General features: G+C 43.1%; 1 protein-coding gene across 1 annotated transcript in view; it reads left to right on the top strand.

The window, feature by feature from the left end:
* The first annotated feature begins 114 nt into the window (after positions 1-114).
* nbas (NBAS subunit of NRZ tethering complex) overlaps positions 115-22,658 on the top strand; it is a 146,375-nt gene continuing 123,831 nt past the window's right edge. Inside the window, exons 1-15 of the mRNA XM_041958947.1 lie at positions 115-217; positions 695-746; positions 1,876-1,912; positions 3,835-3,912; positions 4,624-4,671; positions 5,722-5,765; positions 10,494-10,627; positions 12,353-12,486; positions 14,998-15,096; positions 16,926-17,064; positions 17,162-17,227; positions 17,348-17,476; positions 17,891-17,954; positions 18,425-18,618; positions 20,393-20,668. Of these exons, the coding sequence (XP_041814881.1) occupies positions 125-217; positions 695-746; positions 1,876-1,912; positions 3,835-3,912; positions 4,624-4,671; positions 5,722-5,765; positions 10,494-10,627; positions 12,353-12,486; positions 14,998-15,096; positions 16,926-17,064; positions 17,162-17,227; positions 17,348-17,476; positions 17,891-17,954; positions 18,425-18,618; positions 20,393-20,668 (1,587 nt within the window). The 5' untranslated portion in view covers positions 115-124. The remainder of the gene's footprint in view (positions 218-694; positions 747-1,875; positions 1,913-3,834; positions 3,913-4,623; positions 4,672-5,721; positions 5,766-10,493; positions 10,628-12,352; positions 12,487-14,997; positions 15,097-16,925; positions 17,065-17,161; positions 17,228-17,347; positions 17,477-17,890; positions 17,955-18,424; positions 18,619-20,392; positions 20,669-22,658) is intronic.

Genomic DNA, 22,658 nt, shown 5'->3' with positions numbered 1-22,658 from the left:
GTGTTTTGTCAAGCCATGAAAATACCTTTTCTGAGAGGTTAGCAATAGTTTCCAAACGCGGTCTCGTGATATATTTTGTCCTGTGCTAACCGCCGTAGACGTTTGACAGCTGGTTGAAGTAAATATGGCTGAAGAAAGTCTGATTGAAGGCGAAGATGAAAATATTTTATACGATTTACTTGTCATTACTGAATGGCCGCCAGAGACGGACACTCAGGTTAGTCAGACTTTTATTTATGCTCGCTTTCAGTTTAGTGTGGGTCTTTCGCTGACTATTTATTGGTTAAAATAGCCCTCGAAAGTGAACTCTGGTCATCTGAATAGCGTCCGCTGCTCAAAGCCACGTAGCATAAACATACGGCCACATTGCTAGCTAAATCCTCATGTTCTTATATCGCACATCGTGTAGTTTTCCGTTTTGATTGTGATGTCTCGTGCAATGGGCGATGAGTTCCGTTTTGTATGACAGCATTTATATCTTGCTCCAGTTAGCTAGCTAGCCCAAAAGTGTGTTGCTGCAAGGCTGCCACTGCTATTAATGAAAGAGGTTACCCTAGCAACAGAGGAAAGCACATCCATGGCACTTTCATTCTAAGTTCAGTATTAACAAATGATAAGAGATGACACCGACTCTGCTTTATTCATCGGAGGAAAGAAGTGAACAAACTTACCTGTCACTTTCTAATATTTGCAGTTGCGAGGCAACAAGGAGCACAACACCTCACTTATTGCAAAAGCAGTGACTGGTAAGTTCTGTTTTGTTTTTGTTTTTTTTCAATCCAAGTTGTGGTGCTGTGCATGCAAAGGGGTACGTTACTTCATCACAAAATAAACATCGATCAGCCACAACATTAAAACAACTGACAGGTGAAACGAATAACACTAATCATCTCTTAACTTCGAACAATGCAATGTTCAGTTTGGGTCCTGGCATTCACGTGGATGGCACTTTGACATGCACCACCCACCTTTGCAGACCAGATACACCCCCTCTTACGGCCCAATGGCAATGCCCCCCCTCCACTCCCCGTAGAATTATGTGCCCTCCACATCGTAAGAAATGCACAGGAATGGTCCAAGCAACATGACAAAGAAATCAAGGCCTCGACCTGGCCTACAAATTCCCCAGATCACAGTCTGATCGAGCATCCGTGGGATGAGCCAATCCATGAAGGCCCCACCCCACAACCCACAGAAATCCAGTGCCCTGTTGCCAGACACCACAGGACACCCCCAGAGGTCCTGTGTCCATGCCTCAACAGGTCATAGCTGTTTTGGCGGCATGAGGGGGATCAGTGTATATTGAGCACCTGACCATAACCTTTTCACTCTTAAATTCAGCACTAAATTTACCTTCAATGTAACACCTTTATGGAGTTTGCTTCCACCAGAATACAGTTTAGGATTGGTAGCATGAAGTTTCACCAGTAGGCCAAAGGTGTGGACCGGAGTGGGGCTGCAACTGCCAATTGTTTTCACTGTCGATTCATCTGTCGATTATTTTCTTGTTTAATCGATTAGTTGTTTGGTCTATAAAATGTCAGAAAATAGTGAAAAATGTCCATCAGTGTGTCCTAAAGCCCAAGATGACCTTCTCAAATGTCTTTGTTTCGTCCCCAACCCAGAGCTATTGAGTTAACTGTCATAGAGGAATGAAGGAATGAATGAAGATCATGTCCTATATGTCCTTGAGCAAACACCAAATCCCCACCAGCTTCAGGAATAATGCCCCTGTGCTACTAGTCATTTAGAATGTGACAAGAGACTTTATACAAAATAATTCATGAACCATGACCTTGTGTTCATGTGATATTTGACTGATTATTATTATTGTTATCATTGTTATGCATACTAACTGTGATACTTTTCTTGCAGGGCCATTTCGCTTAATCTTACACTACTTGTGGTACAGGTGGGTTCATCATTATTATGCTGAGATTGAGCTGTACTGAGGAACTAAAACTTTGATCAGGAAGTCTTGGTTCATACATTCCTTTATGGTTTGATGATTGAAACGTATGTTTTAATGCTAGTTTTTGGATGTAGTGCTGCGTCAAACTAAATTTACTCTGGTAGCCGCACAAACACGGAATTACTTAAAAATGAATAGATCCAGCACTTTTACTTTGTGACATTCTAAATGATGAGATGTAACCTTGTCAAATTCAGCTAGAGTCACATTTGACAGTTCAGTCATTTGCTAGAAATAACAAGAATCTATTTATAAATGCCAACAACAGCTGTAATTTGTTCCGTTAATGCTAATCTTGTAAGTGGGTTTATTGAGCTAAATACTGGCACAAGCTGCAACTGAGAAAACATGACAATGAAAGCTAAAACAAACCGATTTTGTCCTAAGAAGACTCTGTTTTGTTATGTTATACTGTGTAAAATGTTGCTTTTTTTTTGAAGGCACTGAATAATCGAAACTTACCTTCGATTTGTGTGTCTTAATTTTTTGCCTAACTCAGACTAAAACGAAAGTTTCAATGTGTCTGTTTGCAACAGATTTAAGTAGGACTACACTTTGACGGAGAGCCTATAGTTCCCCCGTACATCCTTAAATCTACTAAAAGTCTTATAGACACATTCCTGGATTCAAAGTTCAGATTTCTGAGGTTTTTTTCCAAGCAACATGAATCCAAAAATACTGACCTCGTTCACCCTGCTCTCACTGCATAGTGTCTGTTGGAGCGCGTTAACAGATGGCTACGTGTGGCCTGCAGTAGATTCTGCAGTGCTCTATCACCAAGGCCTGCTTATCCTCTCAGCAGGTGGTTAGCTAGAACCATCAATAACCCCATTAAATATTTAAGAACTCCTCCAGCCATGTTTGCCTCTCGGCTCTCCTTCTCTTTATGTGGACAAGGAAGGATGGGGAGTTTTATTTAACATAACAAATGGAGTAGATAGAATGCCCTCCACATGCTATTTAGCACAAAAAACAAAATAGTTCAAGACAGAAATACAATACTTATGAGCTTTAAAGGCATGTTTTGATGGTGGGTCAGATAGTGAGAATCAGAACAACAAAGATCCACCGCAGACGGCAGTTTGTAAACTCTTGACTGCTTGGAAACTGGGCAAATGCGGTTTGCAGTGCTGAAGAACTTGAAATATCTCAGCTGTCTGTAAAAATTATTTCTCAAAGCAAAAATATGCTCTTCAGATTCAATTTAATGAAAAATGTATATATTTCAGTTTCAAGTTTAAGTTTGAATTGAATAGCATTTTTTAAAATTTAATTTAAATTTTAAATTAACTTAAGTTATACAGAATTTGATTTCATTTTAAATGTTAAATATTTTTTGTATTTTTGATATAATGTAATTGAATTTACTTCTTATAATTTTTTATTTAACTTCACATTGTGATTGAAGTGAATTTGATGTTTTATTTAATTGTATTTTAGATATTTTTAAACTTAATTTTAGTTTAATTTAATTTGAATTTAAGTTTAATGAATGTTTGATATAATTCCATTTTTATTTTTTAATTTTACTGAATCCAGGTCCTGTTGAAATCCTGTGCATGATGAGATTTTAGTTCACAGTCGTTCACACAGATTGGTCACCTGTCAACGAATCACCTCAGACATAGTGAATAAACATAATGTCGTCCACAGCTCTCGTCTCGGGAGTCGTCTCAGTCCCTCAGTAAAAGCTGCTCTCAGCAGCTCTTAAGAGGAAACTCCTGGAACTTTTAGCCCCATTTAGACAGACTCCTTGTAGTAACGTGAGACGTTTTGTGAATATGACCACTGCTGAGCGGCCGTTAACGTTTTTAATCTGTTCATTAATGTTTTGATTGTTTGTTTGATTCTGTAAACCTCAGCCCCTCCAGCTCGTCTCTGCCTCTTGGTCTCGTCCGCCAGGCAAACAAGCAGATCAACTGGCAGCTGGTGCTTGCAAGGTGCAGCCCACACACACACACGCACACGCACACACACACACACACGTGCACGCTTCCTCTTTGTGATCAATACGTGAATGTGGGCTACTTTGTTGCTGACAGGCACTAAGCCTTCCCCTCTTCTGATTTTCTCTCCCTTCTGCTGTATCCCCTAAACCAATCATTTAATTGTACTCATTACCAACAGACAAACCAAGTAGAAAGGCGGTTTTTAATTGGCTATCGATTCAACAATGTAAGACAGTGTTAAACGCGGTCAAATGATGCTGCGGATGTCCATTAGTCTGATGTGCTTGATCCTTCCGTTTCGTTTCGGTCGGCCCTTAAATCTTTCGTCCTCGTTTCATTCCCTCTGAAACTATCTTTGCTCTTTTTAATGCCTCCAATTATCATTGTTTCTCCTCTCTTTAAGCCGTCCAACATGGGCTCTCATTCCGGTCTTTATCTCTCTTCCACCCGAACTGCACTGCCTGGCACACTCTCATGCACACACACACAAAAATGTTCTTTTCTTCATTGCCACTGGTAAACGTGTCTCATCTTCCTTAATCACCTTCACTTTATCTCCCGCTTTTTAAAATATCAGTCAGAATGACATTTGTTCTCTTCTTTATCCGCGTTTCCTCCTCTCACCCTTTGCTCTCTTTGTGTTCTCTCTCGTTCCTTTCTTTCTCTTGCTCTTTCCTGACTGTTCTCTTGTTTTCTCCGCAGTAATGGAAAACTGCTGGCAGTGGTTCAGGACCAGTGTGTGGAGATTAGGTAATTATTGAACTCTACCCTGCTGTTTGAGGCACTCTGTGTGTGCTAGTGATAGAGAGCCTTTTAATTAATAGGGTGATTTATCACATCTCCGTTAAAAAGGGCTGTGGCCTCGGCCTGTATCTAAAAGCACTAAGATTTTCTCTTCAAGCATCAGTACAATCAGTAATAATGGTCATAATAAAAATATGGGAGTCATTTAGATACCTTCTGTGGCGCCCATTTGGTGCTTCAGGCAACATAAAAGTAACTCTAACAACATGAAAATACCAGCGCTCCCGAAATGTTTTCATTAGTTTGTGTGTGTTTGTGTGAGGGATAGAGAAAGAGACGAAACCATACATGCTGGTGAGCTTGTTTGTGCTCATTTTGAGTGGTTGTAATTATTTTCAGACACAATCCAATTTCCCCCCTTACACGGAGAAAATGCACCCACTCAGCAATGTGCTCTATTGACACAATGTAATGCTTTAAATGGAGCAAAATTGAAATGAAAATCAATAGCGCTCGACCAGGTATACAAATAACGTCTTGCTCTGCAGAGGCTAACAAGAGGCAAATTCCGAATGTGTCCCTGTTGACCATTTGTGTAACTCAAAGTCATTTTAATGCGTAGATCATTATGGAGAACATGTCTGCATTGTTCACCATGCTCTGAATTGTGTTGTGGCTGACCTGTTGTAATTGACACAGCCGAGCCTCTCCACTTACACCTCAGCTTGATACTGTGGGCTTCTCCCTTGTCCTTTGTTCACACCACTGTTGTTTAATCACAGTGTTTTATAGCCTTGCTTCGTGGCATTAGTTGGTGTGAGTGGGTGTTAAGTCAGCTCAAGGCCTTTTCCGTTGAGCTCTGTTAAGAGTCTGTCTAAACGCTGCCTACTCTCAAGGCCCTGTCTGCCTGATCCATTGAGCTACTTCAGTCGGATATAACACACCTCATACCAGGCCATAACAGGCTTAGCCGTGTGCATCCTTGTCGCGCAGTGAAAAGGCATCACCCATCCTGCTCCCCCTCATCTTGTCTGTTTATGTGTGTTTGCTCCTCAGGTCGGTGAGAGATGACTTTGGCTCGGTCATTGGGAAGTGCCAGGGTAAGATCGCCTCCCGCTGCTTTATCAGTCATGTGCTGTAGTTCACGGTAAATGGCGTTAAATCACCATAGCTCACCTCGCTAAACACCCCGTTTGCTTTATGAATGCACTGGTTACTATTGTGTAGTATCATCAGCGTAACGCGAGTGTGCTTGAGCCCATGTTGACGTAGGAAAGTTAAGCTGTGTGTGTCCTTGCGCTGTACATTGAGTTTTGAGAGGCTCAGTCAGGTTGTGTTTGAGAAAAGAACATTAGACGTGGTCAATATGGCTGAAATTATGGCCGCAATACACATAGAAATATAACCTAGGTCAGTATTTACATCCTGGACTCAGAAAAGTTGGGACGCATTATGTTTTATTTACGTTTCTCAAAGCGTCACAACTTTTTTGGGATTGGGATTGTAGAATAAAACACTCTAACCACAGGTGGAGGTTTGGTCTCACTTCAGACACAGTAGCACGCTATGTTTGCTGGCCATCATTTGCGTCTAAAATTTAGTGTCTAAATTCTGAATGGGAAATGTGTGATGTACAAAATTTCTGTCAATGAAACTAAAAAAAGAATATTAATGGTATTTACACTGCCGTCTGCTCACAATCCCACAATGTCACATTTTATAGATGCGTAAATTAGAGTAAATTAGTGTCACGCGACTCCGGTCAGTGGTGATGCAAAATGATCTTGATTAATAAGTGTGTGAAATCTCTATTCACTGAGCAGAGTAAACTAGTGTCTTTTGTTGAGGGAGCAGTGAATGAGTGACACAGCCCAGGTTTGCTGGTGTTGATTAAACTGTAGCCTTAATTTACAGTATCTTTTGTTGTGTGTGTGTGAGCGCATGTGAGCGCACATGCCCGTGTTTCAGCACATCTACTTTGAGTTTGTTTCAAAGAGAAATATCGACCGCGGTGGCTAATTGGAATGTGTGAGGGAGACTGTGAACAGCAGCACAGATAATCACCCTCATCCCCCCTACACTGCCACTCATTAAACACGGCCTCCGAGTGGCTGATAAAAACAAATAGCCTTGATTGTTTGGTTAGTTATTAAAATGGCCTGCTGTGTTTTGATTTTAATTGTTCTAAACTTGGTGAGGCCCAAACTTTGTACAAGTTGAGAAGTTTTGAATCATACAGAACAAAGTTTACTTCTATAAAAAAAAAAATCGCGTCTATTTGAAATCTGTCTTATTGATCTTCACTAATCAGCTGCACTAATCAAACTTTTTATATTAGCAATGAATCAAATATGTGTAATGTAAAATGGGTCATTTCTAGTGATGGCCCCACAGAGAATTGCTGCTGCTGAGCATTTAGGGGTTTTGCTTGACTCTCGCTGCTCTCATCAGACCCTCTTCCAGCCGCTTCCAGCAGGAGGCTTTGATAATCCCGCCGTGTGCTACCGGCCAGCATCAAACGGTCGACTGTCAAAGTTAACAGTTAGTTAAGTTTACAGCATTTAGCTGCTAAAGAGCAACGCATTCCCCTCAGGATTTGGTGGAGAGAAAAACAGGGCAAGAAGAAGAGGGAACATTGGAGTTACCTTCATCAGTTGGACAGAAACATGACGCCAGATATGTAAATGTTAGCAATCATGGCGACCGTAACAGCTTTATGTGATGATAATATGGTGTGTTTGCAGCCAAAAGTGGCCAAAGAAAACATAAGTTAATTTAGGTTTGCAACAGCTGTAACGCTTTAGAGCCACTAGGTGGAGAATTTAAAAAATTCTGAGATTTGACACCCCGTAGCAGTAGCATCATAAAAGACAGTAATTCACACCAATGCCCCGCAGTCTTACAGATCTGACCAGAAGAGACTGTGTTAACTGGCTGAAAGCAACAGCTGGACTTCAGTCACTCTCACCAGGATTGTTACATATCTGTGCGATCAAAAACCAAAGCTATCAGAATCATTTGAAAGAATCTGTTATCACAAAATGTCTGCATAAAGCGAATCACTGTAAAGAATAAAAACAACATGGGCTTTCTTTCTGAATTTCTTCCTCCGTACAAACACTGCTCCAAACAAGTCGCACAAACAAAGCGCAAAGAGCTCAGCGTGGGTTTTGTCAGAATTTTCCATCTCCACTTCTTGCCTTCTTTCGTTCTTTTCATTGTTTTTCTGATTTTCATCTTCTTTCCCACCCATTCTATGTCTCTCTATCTCTCTCTCTCTCGCTGTATTTGTTCTGCTCTGGCTAGCCGTCATTGTGGGCCGTTGTTCTAATGGTTCATAGTGTTGATAACAGTAGCCCCTGGGCCCGTGTAAACCCCATCCTCCCTCCTCTTTTTCATTCTATTTCATCTCTCCTTTCCATTTTACTTGTACTTCATTTCATTTCACGGAGATTTGTCCTAATGGATTTTGCTGTGATCCTGCCTTCAATAGCATTTGCTTTTAATGGAGGAGCATGCGTGTGTGTGTGCGTTGCTGCCTCCTTTGCCCGTGTGTGCACGCCTGCGTTTGCATCCCCGTGCGCGAATCTGTCGGCGCATCCACACCTGCGTGTCCCTCTCTGCACCCCCACCCCCGCCCCCCGCTCCTGTTACAGTGGAGCCGTCTCCCACCCCCGTACATAATTCATAAGTGTTGAGCTCTGATAAATGCATCTGCGAGGCTTCAGATGGAAGGCTTCTGTTGGGTCGTTGGGTGTAATTCTCCCCAACTTCTGCCCCCGCCAATGCTTGGAGAGAGAGAAAAAAAGAAAAAAGAAAATCAGGACAGTAGCATCCAATTTTCCAGCTCCCCAAAAAAGCCATCTATGTGGAAATGGAGCCCTCTCAGCCGCAGAACAACATACTGTATACAATTCATAATGGGAGCCAGAGATAGGAGGGGAGGGCGTGTGTGAGTGAAATAGAAAAGAGGTTGACATAGGAAGCAAAAGAACAAAAAGAGAACAGAGGAGATGCTTGGTACCTATGGCTCACGTAATGGCTCCATGTTCCTGTCTGCTCCTCCTCAGCTCAGCGTCTCAGAGGTGTGTTAAATCGCCAACATCCCGAGGTGCTCTCTGACACTCAGGCCTTAAAATTTGGGGAGCTATTATTTCTCTCAGTGGGTGCCGGATTCATCGTTTCTCCCTCTCTCTCTCTCTCTCTTTGTCTGTGTCGCCCTCCCACTTCCTCCCTCCGTTCTTCATTTAAAATTCTAGTCATACAATATCCGACGCCTCCATTCGTTTGCAGTATTGCCCACCAGGGGTTGCAGCAGCGATCCTCAGCCAAGAAATTCAATACAATAAACGCCAATAGCGCTGTTATGTGATATCAACAAAAACATAACTTCCTTTTCATAACTTTATTGCTTAGCAGACACAGCACCCGTGGTGGCATATTATGTTTCACAGTGTTCTCCAATGCACAAGTCTAACTCTGTGCTAAAGGTTCTATCTAATTGTACGTAGTACTTAAATATTCCACTTAGCTTTCTTGTACCAAGTGCGTAGAGACTGTGCATGTTCGTGAAAGAAAAGCCTTACCCTGTTTACCTCCCATGCTGTTAAATCTGGGATGGTAACGTTGGAGAGACCAGCGAGAACAGATTTTGAAGGTACACAACCGAAAAATCAATCCCCTCCCACACTGCCTGACTTGTGCTGTCGCTGTGCAGCGGCTTTCTCAGTCTTCAGGGTGTGTACTGTGCCACAAATGTCATCGCTAACCATATCCGACTAGCTCATGTCTCACTCACATGTAAGAAACCACCTAACATTATCATAATGAACTGAAGCAGTTAACATCTGTCTGCCGTCGAGCTAGCATGTTAGTTTTGGGAGATTTTGGCTGCACTCTCTCTGCCATTCTTGTGCAACTAGCTCGTTGTAGGAGCTGTGGAAGATATATTGTGGAAGACTCGGGTCATGTGCAATGAGTGCGCGGGGGCAGGTAGTTAAACAGGTAGACAGGCATCCAGTCATTTCATTTGGCCTGAATGAAATGGATTGGATGGACTTATTACAGGCCTGCAACAGCCATAGGATTTTTTCTGCCTTTTTTGGCAGAGCGTTTGATTTATAGATTGCTGTCAGAATGTAAAGAGAATTTCAACAAATATGCTCTACAAAAAAAAAAAAAAAAACTGCCTCTGAAACCCATTACAATTCCCCACTCTGTCTTTGAATATGTCATAAGATAATTAGGTATTCAGAACAGATTCGGGATCAGAGGCCTGCCAGGCCGCCCCAGCTCTTCGATCAGAAGTGTGACAGCGAAGCCTTGAGAAAGTGCCAGCAGTCAGGGATGTGCTTTATAACAGCGATACGGTTACCCTCGCAGCACTGCTGAGCCAGCAGATTGGTAAAACGGTAGCCTATACTTCAATAACAGCTGGATTTATGATCTCCGTTCTCCTCCCCCTTTCTTTCTGCCTCTCTTTTTTAGTCACTCCACCTTTCTCTCCCCCTCCATCGACCCCCCCCCATAGTGTGTGTGAAAGTGTGTGCGTCTTTGAGAGACAATTATTGAGATGTATTACTCTAGCTATCCTTCATAGATGAATTGGATAGGTCCTTAGACACACTGTGTTGATGTATGGCATTAGCTTTATCCTTCTTCCCCCATCTGTATTCATCAGCGGCACACCACAGAACACCAGGGATTATTCACAGAGAATTTTCTCATCTGGCTTAATCAGAAATCCTTTTGTTCCCTGATTCTCTTGTCAGTCTCTCTCTGTTCGTACGAACTTTCAAGTCCTCTGTTTATTTTTTCATCTGCCACAGTGCCGAAGGACCCGAATCCCCAGTGGCGAAGGGTGGCGTGGAGCCATGACTGCACCCTGCTAGCGTACGCCGACAGCACGGGCACCGTGCGCCTTTTCGACCTCATGGGCAGCGAGCTCTTCGTCATCCCGCCGGTAACCATGCCCGTCCCTCCTCTCTGACGCCATCGACCGGCCCCTTTCACCCCTTCAAGCTAACCTATCCTAACATTTCTTTTTTGTGCATTCATTGGTACTAATTATAGGTGATTAGGCGGAGCATATGGAAGCACAGCACTCACTTGGCTTCTCCTCTGTATTATCTCCATATTTTTCTCAGATGATTGGCTCAGTTACAATATGTTACATCTAATATGAATTAATGCACACGTTTTCTTTAGTTTATCATCGTAGTACTGCACAGGCTGATGCTGTTCTGTCAGAAGGGTCATAAATTGGGTAGATGCAGTTTCTCAAAAACAGCCCCTCAAAAACAAGAAAAAAATCAATCAATTAAGCAAATGTATGTGCCAACAGAACAAGTAAAATTCACTTACCGAGATTTTAGTCATCAGTCATCATTTAGCCATTCAGACATTGAGGCTTGAAAGCAGTTTTGTACTTCTGTCTGTGCTGATCAAACAGCTTTATCATTCTGGAAATTCTAGTTTCAAGCATTTCGTCACTCAAAACCGGTGATAACATCTCAGTGACAAGTTATAATATCATATTAAGATAATTAAGGACAAAAAATGCTTGAAACAAGTGAGATGCTCCAACAATAAAACTGCTAAAATCTTATCAGTCAAAAAACAAGCACGTATTGCCTTGATTTGGGATATTTCTTCCTAGATTTTTGCAGCGAATGTGTAACTTTGCAGCAAAACAGTTATGGGGATATAGACGTCCATAATCTTGGCTCCAGAGATCGGTTGGGCCATGTTCTGCCGTTTCAGTGCAGCATATATTCACTGGGCACTTTGCCTGTCACCTTTTTGAAGAAACCGTCTCCATGTCAGACGCCCTCTGTTCTCTCTCCGTCTGTCATGCCTGCTTTCTCATCTCTCTTTCTTCTTCCCACTTTGCTCATAGTGTCCCATTCTCTTCTTTTCCCTGCTCTCTTTAATTTTTCACAACCGCGCCGCTCCCCGGATCCTCCATCCCCTCTCTCCCCCAGTATTTCTCTCATCCTTGCATGTCTGTGTCTCAGTAACTCTCCTCACACTGCGATTTTCAGGTCCATCTGTCCCTCACTTTAATGCCCTCTGTGTGCTTCATATATCGCTCCCCCATTTCTATCCATCATTCCTTCCATTCCCCCTTCTGCCCTGTCGGAGACTTGAGCGCAGACACTCCCCAGCCACGCTCGTCTGTGATCTCCGTTCCTTTAGCGCAGCTCTGCTTTGTTATGTATCTACAGTATGTGTGTCTGCGCACTTACAGCGCTCGGCTGTTCTGTTGCTTTTGTTTGTCACTGTTAAGTGCACACACTGGTGACTTGCTGCTATTTCTGGAGGAGAGGATGAAAAAGTGTCAATTTGACAGAAAGTATGCATGGATGAAAAAAATTAAAATTGGTTCATCTTCCCTGCCACCCCCATCTCTCTCACTTCCTGTCTCTCTTTCACTTCGTCTCTCTTTTATCTTTTGTTCCTTGCCTTCCCTGTTCCATCGTTTTTCTTAATCTTTTTTCTGTCATTTCATGTTCTTTAACAAAAGCTGTTGTGACGACGTGTCTTTGTTGTTTGTCCTTGTAAAAACTTGGCGGGGGCACAAACCGAAAGATAATTATACAGATTCCTCAACTTCTTTTGATTTCCGCGATCAGTCACTTTCACTCCGCTGCCGACTCGTGTTTCTCATCTCTCTCTCTTGATCCAGGTGGTGAGTTTTCCTGGGGATTTCAGCTGTGCGGTGGTGGGCCTGATCTTCCTTGAGTACACGGGCAGCGCCCAGTGGTCAGCCGAGCTGCTCGTTATCACGTACGGCGGCGGGCTCAAGAGTTACCTGGTCAGGTGAGAGACGAAACTGCTGCAAAATACACCAGAACAGCAATCTCCTTATTAGTCACAGCATCTTCACTTGAATAATGATCTACAGTCCGGTATTATTTCAGATTAAACCCCACAAGTAATTGTTGTTTATTATTGTCTAATTTCTGGAGACTTTTGGGTACAAAGCTCATATTCCTGACTGCTTTATTATCTTCCAATTGTGCCTGTGCATATTTTCATTCATCCAGGTCATTGTAAGCTTTAGGGCATTCAATTGCTCGCAACTGGACCTCGTCAGTTTGTCTTAGAAGACGTTTCGCCTCTCATCCGAGCAGGCTTCATCAGTTCATGCGCACCAGACTAGATAGGACAGCTCTAGTCCCAACATCTTCCAATTGAAATCCACATACTGTATATTTCAGCCTTTCTTAAACAATGCACCCTCTCTTTCACATCAAGTGTGTATCAAGTGTTCCTGGGCATCCTTTAGTAACATCCTTTATGCAATCATGTGCTCACAGAGTGTTGAACCTCGCTCCATCCTCGCTTGTGAGCGACTGAGCCTTTCCAGGGTGCTCCTTTCATACCCCATATATCATGATACTATCACCTGTTACCAATCCACCTGTTTACCTGTGGAATGATCCAAACAGGTGTTTTTGGAGCGTTCCACAACTTTCCCAGTCTTTTGTTGCTCCTGTCCCAACTTGTTTGAAAAGTGTGGCTGCATCAAACGGCTGGCTCGGTGGTCTTTGACAACCAATGTATTTAAGAAGACCTGAAGAATGAGGAAGCAAGCAGAAAGCTGCACACATGCTGCACAATGGCGACACGCAGTCACTGTAAAAGTTTTGACGACAAAACATCACACGTGTGGGTCACCGTGCTGACACCACGGCTCCTTTCAGGCCTCAAGTCTTTAACCTTTAAACCGATCGGACACAGCTTCGTCGAGCTTACACTTGAATTGACATAATTTTTCAGTTTATACGCTTGTAGTGGAACTAATTCCTTCCAAGACTTCCACTTCAACCGACATTACCAGCTCAATTACTCACCGACACTTGGACTGACGTTGCCGGCTGCTTTCAGTGCTTGAAGTTCAGCTGAAGCGTCATCTCCACTCAGTGCTTGTACTTAAATCAGCAGTTCAGTTTCGTTCAGCGCTTACACTTCAAACTTCAGCCTCCTTTTGCACTTGCAGTTTTTTCGGTTTTCATAATTCCTCATCCACTTCAAATGCAACTTTTCCAGTATTTCAGCTGTTTTAAATATTTCAACTCAGCTGTTCAATTTCTGGGGATTTTTTGAGCTGCTTTATTATAATATGATTTTAAATGCATGTACTGTATGTTCTAACCTTTTTGTGACATTTCACCCTATTTATTTGGTGCTGCACGCCTGCCTATAGGTAAACTGTAAGGGGTGGCGATACCTCTCTTCCCCTGCTTGCCAGCCCTCTTCAAATGCACATCTTGATTATTTGATGACGTCTGATTTTGTGCGCACGTACTTGAAAGAGTCTGCCTGCTTGCGTTCCTCATGGCTGCCCACACCTTCCTTTTTTAATTTAGCATTATTTAAAATGCCATTATTTCAGAGATTTCCCACTTAATTCTGTTTGATTGCCGCAGTCACACCAGGCCCTGGTGCGCTGACGCTCCAAGACACGGGATGAGATTGTGTCTGCGGGTTGAATCTCGATCAGAATCATCCCGCGCTCCACGACTTCTCTTCAATCCCGTGTGCGTAGTGATGTTTGCAGAGGACGCGCGAGAATGCTGATTTATTTTTTCTATTACGGGCAGATAAATGGCGTTGGCTGCCCTTGAAGGCATCGGGGTGTGAGTGTACGTATGTGTGTTTGTGTCAGGAGGTAATTAAGATGTGGGAGACATTTGCACCAGATTTACTCTGAAAGTGCTGGCTTGTTTTCAGAGGTTCATTTTCAGTACGGAGCTCATACTCACTCCTCTCCATATGACTGCATCCCAATATTGTCGCTCAAACACTTTGAATTAGAATTTCAGAATTATGGCTGAGCCTTGACAGTAAGTCATCTCTCTTACTCTCTCTCCCTTGCTCTGTGCCAGCACTTCTTTATATGTGTGTGTGTTCACATACACACACACCTGCTTTAGTGTTGCACAAACACCTACACGTCTGGAAGAAGTGGAACTATGGGACTCTTTCAGCTTCTTCCTTTGTGCTCTTTTCTTTACCTCCTTTTCTCCTTCTCTCTTTACAATTTACATTGCAGGAAAACATTTCCACACTGAGATATCCCCACACAAATTACACAACATCTTGCCAAGTGCCGATCCGATTTAGATTGCCCACTTAGATTAGATTATATATTTTGCCATGTCTCATTTTAATTGCAGCTGGGATTTAAATTGCTCTGTCATGTTCCCCGAAACAGCTTTGTCACACCATTAACATTCTGCACACGAGCGTTCACGTTTTGATTGTTTTTGTGCCAGAGTTCAATTACGGGTGACTCGTCATGTGACTCTGCTCTCCCTCTCTCAGTGTGGGAACCAATCAGAACTTCCAAGAGAACCACAGCTTCAGTTTCTCCGCTCACTACTCCCACGGCATCACCTCGGCCATTTACCACCCCGGTCACCGGTAAGTTGGTCGTTGCCAGCAAACACAAATATCAACCTTGAGTGCTTCTAGAATATAATTACAATAATGAATATTTTGAAAAAGTTGCATTTCTACCATCCTTTATCTGTTAATTCATCAATGACAGCATAATTAATGCCTGTAGCATTCACTCGACACCCTTACACATTTTATTTTGTCTTGTGGCCTCCACAGTCAGAGCCTACTGAGATTCAAACTCTGTTTCATCAAGAGTGTTGTTCAGACATTCATATTCAAACATCTACACACGTCCTTATAAATCCATTGAATCAATTTTCATCCTTAAACCTATTGCCAGTGATGGTACATGATGCCATGTACAGCTTAAATATGTGAATTTGAAAGTAGCCGAGTAATTTCAAAGGCTTTCATCATTTGATGTCTAGGGGCAATATGAGCATACTCCAGCGTGTCTTCAATACGCTTGTGAATATGTATTATATTGATCACCGTGCAAACATCGTGTGAATTTACTGCATTACAGTTAACATTAGCTGAAACATTATTTGACCATGAAAAAAGTTGCTTTGCAGACAAGTTTTATAAGTGTATAAATAAGAAGATCATGCAATGAAATATGTTCTATACATATCAGGCAATAAGACCAGGAAAAAAAAGAGCAAATACACAGCTCTTATGCAGACATTTTTGCACAGGCATAAAATGTTACATTATGGAATGGGTCCAAGGGGCTTATTCAGGAATAAATGAATCAATCACTTTAATGGAATACCTGCAGGAATTGACCACGGTGGTCTACAATGTCCTTGGCCTTCCTCACCCATGCAACATAAGGTTTCGGTTAATTATGTCTGGCTCACACCCATAACCTTAGTGTTTTCACCACGCTCCCCCAGTCTCCACAAACCAGATTTAGTTTGGCCGGTGCAGCTCAGTTTGGCAGCTTAATGGATTTTGGCAGCTACTGTCAAGTGTTTGCCAACTGATAGATGAGATGAAACTTTAATGATCCCTGTGTGAAAACTGGGTCAGCAACAGAGCGGGTAGGATTGCGATAAGAAGAAGGCAAGGTGAGAAGCTGTATATAAAAAGAGTGATTTCGACAGCTGAACATACGTATGAGGATTCTGTATAGTAATGAAGATATGCAGACACTGTGGAAGTGTTAACCAGTAGCAGCTTTAATTCATGCAGTGCACAGATGGAATTATAAATACTCAGAAATGTTTCCAGATGTGTAGTTAGACATTGTAATTTTTCCATTATCCGACTTAAAGACGGAGTTAATATACTCCATGTATGTGCAGCATATGCAGATGTGTATCAGGGATGCTAGAAGCAGACAGGTATCTGTTTTAATGAACCTTAATGTCTGGCTTATGTCGGATGAGAGCTGCCGTGTTAACACAAAAACGAGTTTTCCATCAGTGCTCAAACTCTCCTTCAGTTCCTGGCTCTTACTAAGTGTCCAACTCTTGCACTAGGGGGCAGTGTTGAGCTGGAGAGTGCTGCATCATCCTCGCCTCCCCCCCTGAGTTCAAGACCAGTGTTGCATCTGTTCTGTTTCGCTGAGACCCACAGATCACTGTGGTCATTGTGGTATTGTTTGGGCTTATCTGTGCTCAGCCACTGATTCCAAACAGACCTTTGATAAAAAAAAAAAAACACATCTTAATCCACTGCTTTACTAAATGGCACTTCAGGGCTGTGAATGCTCACTGATATTCTGGTTTGAACCCAGGCTGTTGGATGACCTCACAGTGACCACCTTAATTTGCCGCCCTTGTCGTGTCAGGACACAATCATGGAGGTGCTAAGAAAAGAATCTGTGTGTGCTTGTTTTTAAGATTGCTGCTGGTGGGGGGCTGTGAGTCTGGAGATGACAGTACTTCCAAGGCCTCTTGCTGTGGGATTACAGCCTGGAGGGCTCTGTCTGGCTCGCCACACTACAAGCAGGTCACCAGTTATGAGGACGACGTCAATCCGGTGACGAGACTATACACATGTTCATGCACTAATTATCCATGTCAATGTGCACATACACACATGCACATTATTGTCTTACGTTCTCTGTGTCTGTTAGAATCAGAAGAGAGGTTTCATCAGGATCCCTAGCTTCAGATTGTTTTCCAGACAGGGAGATGAAAAGGTAACACGGCCCCCTTCTTTTTCATTTTCCTCACTTTAAATGAAAAGCTTAATGGGAAGTGTCTCGCAAGCAATCTCTTGTTTAAAGAAAAGATTGCGTGCCTGTATTTGTCATGTCCAGGACGGCGTATTCCGCATGAGTCTGAGCCCCGATGGCACCCTGCTGGCTGTCATCCACTTCTCCGGTCGCCTGTCTGTCTGGGACGTCCCCTCCCTCAAAGAGAGGGCCACGTGGGGCCAAGACCAGCAGGTACGCCTCTAAGCTGCTTGTGTTTATACATATGCATACATGATTTTACTTGCTTTGTGCAGTGCGGTTGTGTGTGCTGGTAACATTTTATACATTAGATGCTCGACTGACTGTATTCATGTAATCTCTCTTTGGCCTTAGTATGAGTGTGTGTGGAGTGCGAGGTTGTGTGTGTGTGCTCCCATTAGACAGTAAGTGAGGTGGCTTAGGGAGAACTCATATTGCAGGATGTTTTGACAATTTATACGCCGTGTGTATGTTCTGCTTCATCGTTGGTCTGAGCTGGCAGAGCTGCAGTGTGTGTGCTATAAGTGTAAACAGGGTTAGCAGATTAATTTCTACACCCCCTCCTCCCTCTCTTCTTCTTTTCCTCCCTTCCTCTTTGGTCCCTCCATCCTTCGGTCCTCCCCGCAGCCAGGATTTGAGGAGATCAACCCAGAGTGGAAGACATCGCTGGAGAGGAGGAAGAAAATAAAAGGTAGTTTGGCCTGAAGGGCTAAAGAGAGCCGACTTTGTTGCTGACACAGCAGTGCATGCTGGATACAATTTAATGATCTTTGACATGTCTTATTCACTGAATTATACAGTTATTTAGATGTACAACCATATAGTATACGCCAAGGCTAGCAAATATTTTTCTCCTTCACAGTGTGCATACTCGTGAGTGTGTGTATCTGTGTCTATGCCTGTTTGTATGCCTTTTTTTGACAGTATTGGGCCAGTAGTGATGACAGCTGTGACAGCTTGTGTAAGCAATAATCTGTGTGAGTCCTTATCCCACATATGTAAACATGTCCACAAGCACACTGAAAAAAGTTAATGGGGATAAGAGTACTAATAAGGACTAATGAGTGCATCATTTTAATACAAATCGCTGCAGCTTTGCTCCACCCTTTTCTGTTTATAATTTATAAAACTGCCCTCACGTCTCTCCATTAACCGGCCCAGATAAGGAGCAGTACTATCCGTTGGTGGATGTGAGCTGGTGGAGTGACAACGTGTTGATTCTGGCGCGCTGCTCCGGCTCCGTCACCGTCTCATCCGTCAGGACACTGCGCAACCTGCTGGGGAAGTCCTGCGAATGGTTCGAGCCTTCACCTCAAGTCACCGCCGCACACGATGGGGGCTTCCTCAGCCTGGAGGTAAATGTCAAGCTAGTGGTATCCATGTGTGGTTAAGTAAACAGATAGAGGGAGTTTGTCAGTGATAGAATGACATGTGAGACTCATGCAAGCATCTTTTCACCTTGTTGCACCAATCATCTGTTCTAGATGTTGGCCTTCAGGGCTTTAGAAGGGATATTATAATTTTCATCCTTTCACCCATTTTCTAAAAAGCTTATTTAGTTCCGTACAGGGCTGGAGCCTAGCCCAGCATGCACTGAGCGAGAAGAAGGGAACAGGCTGGACAGGTCCCGAGTCTATTATGGGGATGTCAGTTCTTTTGTTTTATTTATTAAAGATTTAAAACAGAAACTGCTTTTGAGTACAAAGTGAGCCTCATGTACAGTTAAATCAATCATGGTTTTGCAGCACAAATGTGATGCATTGATTTGTGGTCGATCCTTTGTACTGCCGGCTGATGTGATTCCCCAATGGAACCCAAAGTCCTCTATGCTTGTATTGTTCAATTTGTTAGTGTCATTGTGTGAGGGTGTGTGTGCGTGTGTGTAATTGCACAAAGCATGTGATGATGAAATATGTATCCCTGCTGCTTTATCCCCCAACAAAGACCCTGATAGCACATCACCCTTCTCTTTCATTCAGTCCTTAGCCTTTTTCTGTATTTTTTTATCTGATTGCATACAGAGAGAGAGAGAGAGAGAGAGAGGGAGAGGGAGAGGGAGAGAGAGAGAGAGAGAGCGAGAGAGAGATCTTTACCAGCCAGCTGCCAACTTTTTGGAAAGGTTTCATCAGCCTGCTCAGCATGGAGTGGGGGGGATGGGTGCCTGTGTAGCTATATCTGAGCTGAGAGTAAGTGTGCGCTGAATTGTGGGTTGTAGTTAACTTGAATGCGTGGCTGCGTACGAGGACGGGGCATGTACTGCGTGCACGCCTCCACACATGGTGCATAATGTGATCCTGTTGTGATGATTTTCACATGTGGATGTCCCTGTGTATGATGAGTTGTATTAGTGCAGCACTATGGAAGCTGCTTCAGCTCCTCATCGATTAAGGGCTTAATGTATTTACAGGTGCTAAACGTTTCATAAACCCTGTCTGGGAGCCCGTCTGCTAGCATATTTTTCTTGTGAGCTAAAACCCAGAGGGACATCCCGACCAAATATGAGGACTTGCTGCAGTGTACGGACGCAAAACGGGCGAATAATAGGCAGTAACAAAACTAGACAACAGATGAGTTGAAGAAAGTACTTTGGACAGCACGGATTTAGATCTTCTATCGAGCAGCTTGACCTTGCTGTTGTTCTGTGTTTTAGACAGGCTGCTGATCTGGCATGAGGGCGTTAAATTGAGTGTGTTACCAGCTTTAAGCGCAGCTATATGTGGAAACTGTGTTGGATTGCATTCCATGGTTCATTTTTCGTGCAGACTTCCTGCTGGCAAAGAAGTGTCCATGCTCAGCATCAGAAAGTCATTCTGAGCAGAAGCTTTAAATCTGACATCTCAATCATCAGGAATGGGGCTTCTTCTGTTTTGCGGCCCTCACTTTATGATTCGAGCCAAGACAGATGTACAGTATTATGTATCAGAGCTTGATGCAGCTTTATGATCACTTTCAGTAGTATTGCAGTATAGGTCAGAGCTAGGTTTAAATCACTCTTTTTACTCTTGCTCATCAATTCTCTTGTGCGCCTTCATTTTTCTCGATTCTTCTGTTTCCAGCCTTCGTAATTTTTCGCTGCCTCTCAGTTTACCTCCTTCCCATTCGTAATGCCATGTTTTTTATTATTCACAGTGTGAGGTGAAGCTGGCTCAGAAGCGTGGGCGCCTGGAGAGCAACCTGAGCGGCGGGGCCAGTGAGGATGAGGAGGGTGATGATGGCGGAGACTCTGACTCAGACGAGGAGTCCTCAGCCAAAGCCCGCTACTTTGGCTACATCAAGCAGGGCCTGTATTATGTGACGGAGATGGAACGGTTTGCCCCGCCGCGGAAGCGCCCGCGCACCGTAATCAAGAACTACCGTCTAGTCAGCCTGAGGTCAACGACACCAGAGGAGCTGTACCAGAGGAAGGTAGGAGCCTGACACGGCTTGTGAAAGACTGGAATATTAGCGTTCACATGCACTTGTTGATACTTAGCCTAACTCTCTTCAAACACTAAACTTGTGCATCTTTTTTAGAAGGGCAATAGCTCTGAATTTTGGCCCGTAACATGCTCCACAGGTATAAGCTCCTATAGACACTGCTTAGAAAACACTGCTTAAAAAATGATCTAACCATTCAACGGGAACACCATGGCCCATGAGCTGTAGTAAATGATTAGCACTGCAAAGGTCTGGAATATATGTCAAAGATGTCTTTAGGTTTTTACCTGACAGCTCTCGGGAGGCTGTTCAGTCGGTGGGTCCGCCTCTTCGGTCCTCTTCGAAATTACCCAACAGCTATTGGATGGATAGCTATGACATTCATGGTCTCTAGATGATGAATCCTATTGACTTTGGTGATCCCCTGACTTTTTCTTTAGCGCCACCATGAGGTTGACACATGTGATTTTGCGCTAAATGTCTCAACACCTCTTGGATGGATCAGGATGAAATTTGCTCCCTGCATTCGTATTCCCCACAGAATGAATCCTAATCACTTTGACGATCTATCACCACCATCAGCTCAGAAACAATACTAACGACATTCCCATCAGCTCCAGCTTTACTTTGTGCTGAGCCATAATTAGCGAATGTTATCATGTTAACATGCACACTGTGCCTAAGTACAGCCTCACAGAGCTGCTGTCATCAGTCTCTGAGGTATGAATAAATAGCCAGTTGGTTGGAGGGTGATTGAGGGCCCCAGTGACTCTGTGGAAAAGTCACATCGCAGTATTCATATTTCAGAACATTTACATAATTGGTGTGACCTGTTCTGAAAGGTACATTTTCATTTGACAGTTCAAGTCGCTGATGCGGTGTGTTAAAACCAGTAGGAGTCCACAGAACGAGATAGCATATCCATAATGGGGGAAAAATAAAGAGTCACATTTCTGTCCTTGTTTGCTTATTCATTGTGACACACACAACAAAACTCTTGTGTGCTTAGACGAGAAAAGCTTCCGTCAGTACTCATGCTGGAATGCCTTCATGTGTGGATTTGAATGTTCTTTTAGCTCAGCAGTCTAAACAACAACTCCGGAGCTGACGTGCAGTTCTCTGCCTCACACAGTGTTCTAAATTCATTTTGGCAAAGAAACTGATATTACCTATTTAATATTTCAAAGATTCTCCAGTCCTAATTATACCACCCCTTTTGTGAGGCCTTTATCATACTCAAACGGATACATGAGTCAGTGCCTCACTGTAATGCCAGTAATCATTTTTAAGAGCAGTTGTCAGTTTTCTTCAATGGTGGATATCACATTTACCATGAAAGTCTTAATTTCCTTTTGCCACTTAATTTAGCAGCAACTGAGGGATGTCATATGAATCCGTTTGGTCACTGACTGAATTATAACAGGCTGATCTGCAAAAGTGGTTTCTGACTAAATAAATCCTGTGCCAGCTCAGTGAAGTGCTATTGTTTTGTTGGCTCAGCTCCAGAGTGCTGTTGAGGAGAAATGAAAACCAAGCAAGATGTTCAGCCTGCTTTAAGGCTATTTCTCAGTCCCAGGGGTTTCTCTGAAATGCTAATTGCTGCATTAGAAATATGGCTGCTGTTGCGACTCGCTACAAATTGCAGCAAAGACAACAACATGTTCTGTCATAAAGCGCAGTGTCGGCTCTCAGCGGTCCCAAGTTTGAGCATGGTTCATCAGTCATTTTTATGACCCATCATCGACTTCCTTCTTCATCATTGTCATCATCATTAGATGACATTAGTCATCACCATCAATCCTAACAGTGGAGAGTTACAAAGTAATATATCATTATTATCTCTTTGTAACACTTGGTACCCGCGGCACTCCCCCAGCTGCTGCTGCTGCTCTCCTGTTGAAATTGTATTTTTTTTCTGTTCACATGTACCACATGTAGGCGTGTGAGTCAACACAATAGGCTGTCTGTATTGTCTTTG

The sequence above is a fragment of the Chelmon rostratus genome, chromosome 18, assembly GCF_017976325.1.
Source record: "Chelmon rostratus isolate fCheRos1 chromosome 18, fCheRos1.pri, whole genome shotgun sequence".
NCBI lineage: Eukaryota > Metazoa > Chordata > Actinopteri > Chaetodontiformes > Chaetodontidae > Chelmon > Chelmon rostratus.
This window is presented reverse-complemented; position numbering and strand designations above follow the sequence as displayed.